This window comes from Urtica dioica, chromosome 9 (genome assembly GCF_054948205.1).
Source record: "Urtica dioica subsp. dioica isolate 48M chromosome 9, U.dioica_male_clone48M_v1_H2, whole genome shotgun sequence".
In the NCBI taxonomy this organism is placed as follows: Eukaryota; Viridiplantae; Streptophyta; class Magnoliopsida; order Rosales; family Urticaceae; genus Urtica; species Urtica dioica.
In genome coordinates, this window is record NC_142764.1 from 15,825,854 (window position 1) to 15,834,299 (window position 8,446).

An 8,446-nucleotide genomic window follows, 5' to 3' on the forward strand; every position below is an offset into this window, starting at 1 on the left:
ATGTTCATTGATCTACGGTAGAATTAAAACATGGGCTATTAAGTTATATAGCCACATGGATATAGTGGATTGAGATATAACCCACCTTTGATTAATTTATTGTAAATAGTCAAGTAAACTTATTAACAGATTAATAAAAGCCTTATTTAACACAACCAAACATATATTTTAGGTAGTTAATAGGCTGCCACGTATGCAAGTTGGCTATTTACAAATTATTTACCAAAGGTTGACTAATTTACAATTCTTATAGCTTAGATGGCTTACGTAGCCAATTTTTTGTTAAAACATTGATTAAGAAATTTTTCAATCATCTAAAATCATAACAATAAATCATTTACTAACTCCATTAAAATTGAGATAAAAATAAATATTCATAGGTGGAGTAAATACAAAATCTAAATCAAACTACCCAAATCTTCATTTTTTCTGAAGGAAAAAAAAAAAAGAACTCGTGTCTTAGTTCGCTCAAGCTTTTCAAGATTTGATACCGCATATGTATTAGGAGTCTATATAGATGGAGATTTTTGTGGAGGATGGAGCTCGGCTGTGGTGGATGGAGGAAATTGGTGATGGATCTTGCCAATGGAGTAAAAGAGAGAGTAAAAGATGGATGGAGAGAGACGCATGCTCGGTTTAAAGTTTTTTTGGGCCTAAAGTAATTTATTTTTTTAGGTTCTTTTATTTATTTATATTATATTTGAGTGTATTTGAGCTTAAAATATATTTATTTCGGACTTTTTTTTTCCATATATATGTGTATGATCAAGGGTGGACTTAAAGCAATGGAGTCATAAAGATACGGTAATCATATGAATAAGAGTCTAAATAGAGTGATTAAAAAATTGGAGAAATTGTAAGATGTCCGCGTGTGATGCTAGCAGCCGTGACGAAACGTTTCAAATTCCCAATAGTAGTAGAGTTTATAAAAATTACAATATAATTGTTGTATGAAACAATTCGACGTCACATATCTTGTTTGTCCAGGAAGAGAAGTATCACTTACTCGCAAACTAAAAGACCGAATCATTGTATAACTACCTTCTCCGACATCCCTTTTTAGCTTTCTTTGCTACATTCTTCTTCACTTCACCTACAAGAAAACACCAATTCTTCAAATCAATAAAACAACTAAAAAAAATATTAGAATCATCCAAAAAGAAAACAAAAAACACTAACATACACTTTACTCATCATCATTACCACTCACTGATCACCACAGCATTTAACTTCTTTGCACAACCACAAAAACAAAAAATCAATAACCCTAAAACAATAATAGTGTCTTATTATAATAAAAGAACATAAATTTTATCTATTATGCGTAATACTACACGCCACTGCCGGCCCTGGGCTAAGGCGGGCTAGGCCCAGGCCTAGGGCCCCATATATGGATGAGCCCCAAAAAATTTTACTTTTTGCCTATTTTTAAGAAAATTTACATTTTTTACCCTAAAAATTTACACTTTTGGCCCATTTTTTAAAAAATTTACATTTTTACCCTAAAAATTTAAATTTTTATTAGTATTATAAGGCCCCAAAATATTGAATCGCCTAGAGCCTCCGGTGAGTTTAGGCCGGCCCTGCTACACGCCATTCAATTTCTAATTGGTAAAATACCAAAATATGGTATATATGTATCAAATGACTTATATACCTATGACACATCTTTCAAACTAAACATTAAAACTCTCTCTCTCTCTCTCTCTCTCTCTCTCTCTCTCTCTCTCTCCCCCAACACCACGTTGTCGAAGGTGGCCGGCGCCTTAGAAGCCCATTTCAACCCGCACTTCCGCTGCACCTCGCTCAACACCTCGTTGTGGCAGGCCTGCGCTACACTGTCAAAACTCTTACCGCATATAATCTCAACTTACTGCAAGTCACCACATTTAATATATATTTATTACCCAACATAATTTTGGGAAATAATTGCACGACGCTACAGGCCACTACAACATACCGCAGTTCACCGCATGTTCAGAAGACATAGGTTGCGCTCGATTTGCTACATCAAACAAATAGCCACCATAGACTACCGCATGAACCCGTAAGTGACCGCATGTAAGTCTACGTTGGCATGCGGTAATTAAAATATTAAGATGTAATTAAAAAAAAACTTCATTAAAGTCTCAAGAAAATAAGAAAATTAACTTTTAAACAAAACTAAGTCTTATATAAGTCTCATAAAAATAAGAAAATTAGTATTAAAAAAAATAGAGTCCCATGTTGAAGTCTAAAACAAAATTACAAAGAATTTTTGAATGAAGTCACACCATGAACATAATATCAAGGCCTTGCGTTACATGAAGCTCGGTTATGACCACAACTGTCACATTGATATAAATACTACTCCTTCGAAACGCAGCCAATTCACCATCTTCAATACCCAAATATCCATCAAATATAATAATGACACCACGAAAATGTGCACATTTTAAAAAATAAATAATATACAAAATTCAAAATAACTCTCGGTGATACCCACCGCGCAACTAACCACAGGTGACCACCGCAATCAACTGGTTTCTGTTGCGGTGGCCTGCGGGCTGTTGCGATTAAAAAGTATTCTTCGAATCCATCGTAACTGCATTTAACCACAACTGATTTAAGTTATGTTGCGGTGAGTTTCGGTCATATGCGGTGACTTGGGATAATCTATATCAGTTTTTGAATAAATGAATTTTCACTCAAAACTCAAAAGTAAAGTCAATTCTTAGCTATTTATGCACATACCACTTCTAAAGTTTGATAGAAGAGAGATAAAAACATCCCATTACAATCCAGTGGAAGTCAAGGCCCGTTTACGTCCACAATCACTTGATATATCGCCTAGAGACTAGTGCATGTGACCTTCGAAAGTGTTGAGACGATGACTGAGGCGGTTGGAGGAGGTGATTTTTTGTTTCTCTTGGATTGTTGTGAGAGAGATCCGAACGTGCGAGAGAGAGAGAGAGAGAGAGAGAGAGAGAGAGAGAGAGAGAGAGAGAGAGAGAGAGAGAGAGAGAAGGAGAATGAAAAGAATGGACAAAATAAAGAAAACGGGATAAAAATGTAGTTTAGTCAAAATGCGCAGACAAACTATAATTATGTGCAATACCAATTAAAAGTTGAGTTGAGTATAATTTTACATATAGTTTATAAAATATCCCTAAAATAATAATATAAATAAGGATACAATATAGCTAAATAGTAATACATTTGTAAAAGATAGTTAAAGCTAGTATGAATGTAGCGAAATAATTATAATTAAAAAAAACACTATATATATAGAGTATCAAAATTTTTATTAACAGTGTCAAATTTTTATAAACAATGTCAAATCTTAACAATTTTGTTAAATAATTGAACTTAAATCATACTTAAATCATAATTATTCAGTTTACGATACTTATGCTGTGTCAATTTTTCATATACTGAAGATCATATCATTCACGTTCTACCTCGTACCCTACAAGAGACACACCAAACTCTTCAAATCAAATGAAAAGAAAAAAAAGAATCATCCAAAAAGCAAAAGCTCACAGTCATCCCCCACCTTTACTAATCACCACCACCACCACCACCAATCAATCACACACACCAAATCATTAAACTTCCTAAAACAACCACCCCAAAAAAAGACAAAAACCCCTCCCCAAAAAAAATGTCTTATAACAACAACAACATAATATCAAAACTAACAACAATAGTGACAATAGCATCACTCACAGTCACCAATATCGGCGGCGAATCATGCCGAACGTCGTGCGGCAAGATCCGGATCTCGTACCCGTTCGGCATCGACGACGGGTGCGGCAGCCCGTACTACCGCCACCTCCTCTCGTGCTCCTCCTCCGGCGGCGGCTCCCTCGACCTCCGCACCCCTTCCGGCCGCTACCCCGTCCGGTCCATCTCCTACTCCGACGGCGGCGGGCCCCACCTCGTGGTCCTGAACCCCTCCGCGTGGACCTGCGCGGACGGGGCCCGCTTCCGCCCCAACCCGCGCGCCTTCAGCCTGGACTCCAGCATGCGCCTCTCCCTCTCCCGCGCCAACGACTACCTGTTCTTCAACTGCAGCCCCGAGGGCGTCCTCGTGGGCCCCAGGCCCGCCTTCTGCGAGCGCTTCCCCGAGAAGTGCGACTCCTCCTGCGACAGCTCCAGCTATCTCTGCCGCCACTTGCCCGACTGCCAGGCCTCCGACGCGGCCCTCGGCTGTTGCTCCTACTCGCCCAAGGCCACTGACTCGCTCAGGCTCATGCTTTCTTACTGCTCTACTTACGCCACGGTTTACTGGAGGAATACCGGTGATACTCAGCCCTACGACCAGGTACTCATCATCATCCTCATTTTATTTCTCTTCATGTTTTACCTACGTATATACAAAAAAGAATTATCATTTTAAGTACAGCCAAAGACCAGTGCATATAGTCAACATTTCGTAAATTTTTTATAAACAGCCACCCACAACTATTTACACTGTCGAAAATAGAAAATATGTAAACACCCACCGAAACTTCCTGCCTCAATATGAATAATTACCGAGTATTTACGTATGTTTAACGGTGTAAATAATTGTTGATGATTATTTACCAAAAATTTACAAAATATATTGGCTAATAACAATTTCTCTATTTTTGGTGGTTAAATTAGCTAAATTTATGGTTATTAGTAATGTTTTTTTTCCCTTTGATATCCTCTTCAATTTTAATCTTATGACATATATCCTTTTTAGTATGGGGATGGTGTTTTGATATTATTGTTAATTGGGTGCTATATCGATGCCAAGAACTTGCTCAAAATTTTAGAAAATAAATAGTGATTTTTTTTTCTTGGAGATCGATGATAACAGATATATTATCAAATGTTGATGAAAAAAAGGGAATATGGCATGCCAATATTGCTTGCAGTTACCGGAGTTTGGGATCAGAGTTGACTTTGATATTCCGGTGACGACGAGGTGTCTTCAGTGCCAAGATATGAATAAAGGTGGCGGGACTTGTGGGTACGATGTTCATTCTCAAGACTTCTTGTGCCTCTGCGACTCGGGAAAGAATAATGTCACTACTTTCTGCAACGGTAATTATAATGGTGATGGCATTAATTTATTATTGATGTATGTATTAAATCACCTTGTGGCCTATTTGTTTCAGATCATAATGTTACTCAGCACAGAAGCTTTGGAGTTATTGCCGGTGTGTGAAAATTAGTTACAGTAATTAGAATACATTAATGTTGAATCAAATAATAATGTATATTAATTAATTAGTTACTTTACAGGAACAGCAAGTGCAGTAACGGTGGGAGGAGTGTTGGGAATTGGAGCGGGAATTTGGTATTTGATGAAAGTGAGAGCTAAAGCCCCGGTTACATGTGGGGTTCAAAGCAACGACAACAGGCTTTTTTAAAGACCAATCTCGCTTCTTACTTTAGTTTTTCTCTTCATATCTTTATTACATCTTTTTTAAAGGAGAATCTATATATACAGTGTCCAATGGCAATATCACATATGACCAAACAATTATTTTTTATTTTTTATTTTTTATTTTGAAAAATAGCCAAACAATTTCAAAGCGAAGAGATTATTTACAATTGCCTAATTGTGTTATGCGTATATAAGCTCGTATTGATGGTAATTTGAAATATTGTCTGAATTTGTCTTGTGTTTGTTTGTAAATATATTATAACTGTATTTTATTTAGTGCAAGCAGTCTCTAAATTATTAGTTGAGTGATATATTGGTCTCTAAACTATTGTAGTTTAGTCCTAATTTATAAAATAATATTTTTTAAATACTATGCAATACATAACTTTGAAAGATAATAAAAAACTGAGAATACTCCTTTATAATTGAGACAATTAAGTCAATAGTCTAATAACACATCTTCTTTTCAAAAAGTTTTAAATATATAGGGCCTGTTTGGTAGTTCACTCAAACTGTTTTTGTTTTTTGTTTTTGTTTTCATATAGTTGTAGTCTAAAATTTTTTTGCAGTTGTTTTCAAATAACTGTTTGGTAAGAATTTCAGTTTTTTTTTATTCAGTTTTTTGTAATTGTAGTGTAATAATTCACATAAGAATTAGGCGTCGAGATATATACTAATTGAAAGTCTTTGCTGCAATATAATGGTCGTACCTTTAGTTATAATGATTGTTCACAAGTTCATCGGAAAACACCATTTGTCTTCGTAGTCAATACAACCACTACTAGAAATATGACATTTAGCTACAGAAGTATTAGCGACGACTTAATCGTCGCTAGTTTTTCGTCGCTAATCACCTTTTTAGCGACGAATTTATCGTCGATAATTATTTGGTGCCAAAACTTCTAAAGTTTGGCGGCAAAGGTAATTAGCGACGATATTTTCGTCGCTAATTATTTATATTCGTCGCTAAGTTCGCGGGAAAACAATTAGCGACGATATTATCGTCGCTAATAGTTTGGAATTAATATCGAATTAATTTCGAATTTTAACGAAATTTAAAGAGGGAAAAATCCCCCCAAAATAATTTAAATGAAATGATTTAGCGAAGATTTAAATGTGTAAAAAACTTTTAGCGACGATTAAATCGTCGCTAAATGCCTGGTTATGAACTGAAAATTTAAGTTAATTTAGCTACGAATTTTAAACATTTAGCGACGATTTAATCGTCGGTAAATGTCTTTAAATACTAGGTCGCGTATCAGTTTCCCCCATTTTCTTCCCCGACCTAAAAATCTTCATTTCTCCAATCTCTCCCAAAAACTCGATTCTCCTCCGACGAACCTCCGTCCTCCGCCGTCGTCGAAGCTCCGGTAAGTCGCTCTCTCCTCTTGTCTCTCTCTCCTCACATCTCTCTCTCTCCTCACGTCTCTCTCTCCTCATATTTGTCTCTCCGAAGCTCGGCGCCGTCCACCGCCGTCCTCCGCCTGTTTGCCGCCGACGCCGAAGTCCATCTCGTCCGCCACTTCCTCCGCCTGCACAGCTCCTCCTCGATCCGCCACCACCGGTAAGTTTTTATATATATATATATATATATATATATATATATATATATATAAGTTATATTTTATATAATTACATAATTTAGTATATGGGTATAAGTATTTATATAATTAGTTATAATTATATAGGATATAAGTATTTACATAATTAGTTATATATATAATTTTTTAGGATATAATTTAGTATTTATGATTTAATTATGATATAATTTAGGATGTTTGATAATTTAAAATTGTAAATTAGGATTAGAGATTAATTATGTATATAAGTATAGTAGATTAGAAATTAATAAATTAGGAAATGTAATTTTGTTAATTACGATTAAAAAATTTAAAATTGTTTAATTTTGTGTAGTTGGCCTCGACGTTAGGAGATTGATATAGTTTGTCGCTTAATTCGCATCCAATTTCGACCGATTCTCTAAAGGTAACAAACTTAAATTAATGAATTAGTTTAACGAAAATTAGGTAGTTTATGTGAAATTAATTAATTGGTTATGGATTGAAATTGAAATTGAAATTGAAATTGGATTTAATTTTTGTTCCGCCGCAGCTTGCAGAGTTTCAGCGCCAGCAGAAGAGCGTTTCACGTTGAGGAGAGGGAAAACGAGCGGCGGGACGACAAAGCAAACGTCGCGACTAGTGTTTTATTAGATATTTTGTGTATTGTAGATTATTATTTACATATTTCTCGATAATCGAAAACGTAACCGGATTTTATATACAAGTTGATTTGGATAATATATTTTGGTTTTTATTTGATTTTTCATGTTAGAATTTCATAAATGAAAAACAAAATAAAAAAATATATAATTAACGACGATAAAAATGAATAATTTTAAAAATCGAAAAAAAAAGTTTGTAATTAGCGACGACAAAGTCGTCGCTAATTATTAAAAAATTAACTTATTAGCGACGACTTTATCGTCGCTAATTCGCGCGTGAAATTTTCCCGCGCGAATTAGCGACGATTAAGTCGTCTCTAAATAATTAAAAAAAACTCCTCGTTTAAACATTTAGGGACGAAAAAATCGTCGCTAATATCGTCGGTAAATATTTAGCGACGATTAATTCGTCGCTAAATATATTTAGGCACGGAAATTTAGCAACGAGAAAAATCGTCGCTAAAATCATCGCTAAAGAGATTTAGCGACGATTATGGGGTTATTAGCGACGAAAAAAATCGTCGGTAAATGTGAGATTTGTTGTAGTGAACAAATATTAAATTTTGATACCTAATGTTGACTAAAAATAGTGAAAACTTAGGTGCTCGACGAGAGGATCACGACTAATTAACAGTTTGTAAAATGGAGTTTCGATTGCTTAAAGTTTGTCATAATTGTAAAACTTAAGTTTTACAGGGAACGAGAACAAATTCGATAATCAAAAGTGAGGAAAATGAAATGATGTTGATAGGAGAGAATGAGATGAGAGGAGATATTAAAAAAAAAAGAAAAAAAAAAGGTTAAAAAAGTTGAGTGAAAAA

The 8,446-nt window shown here is 35.1% G+C and overlaps 1 protein-coding gene across 2 annotated transcripts; it reads left to right on the forward strand.

Annotated features, from left to right (window-relative positions):
- The first annotated feature begins 3,441 nt into the window (after positions 1-3,441).
- On the forward strand, positions 3,442-5,698 carry LOC149385281 (wall-associated receptor kinase galacturonan-binding protein). 2 transcript variants are annotated; one of them, XM_089624899.1, is made up of 4 exons: positions 3,442-4,306; positions 4,887-5,055; positions 5,130-5,171; positions 5,263-5,698. In XM_089624899.1, the coding sequence occupies exons 1-4, from the start codon at positions 3,644-3,646 to the stop codon at positions 5,382-5,384; spliced, it is 996 nt and encodes a 331-aa protein (XP_089481025.1). In that variant the 5' UTR covers positions 3,442-3,643; the 3' UTR covers positions 5,385-5,698. The 2 variants fall into 2 exon arrangements, with proteins under 2 accessions (XP_089481025.1, XP_089481024.1); XM_089624898.1 differs by having other exon boundaries at positions 3,448-4,306; positions 5,257-5,695.
- The last annotated feature ends 2,748 nt before the right edge of the window (positions 5,699-8,446 follow it).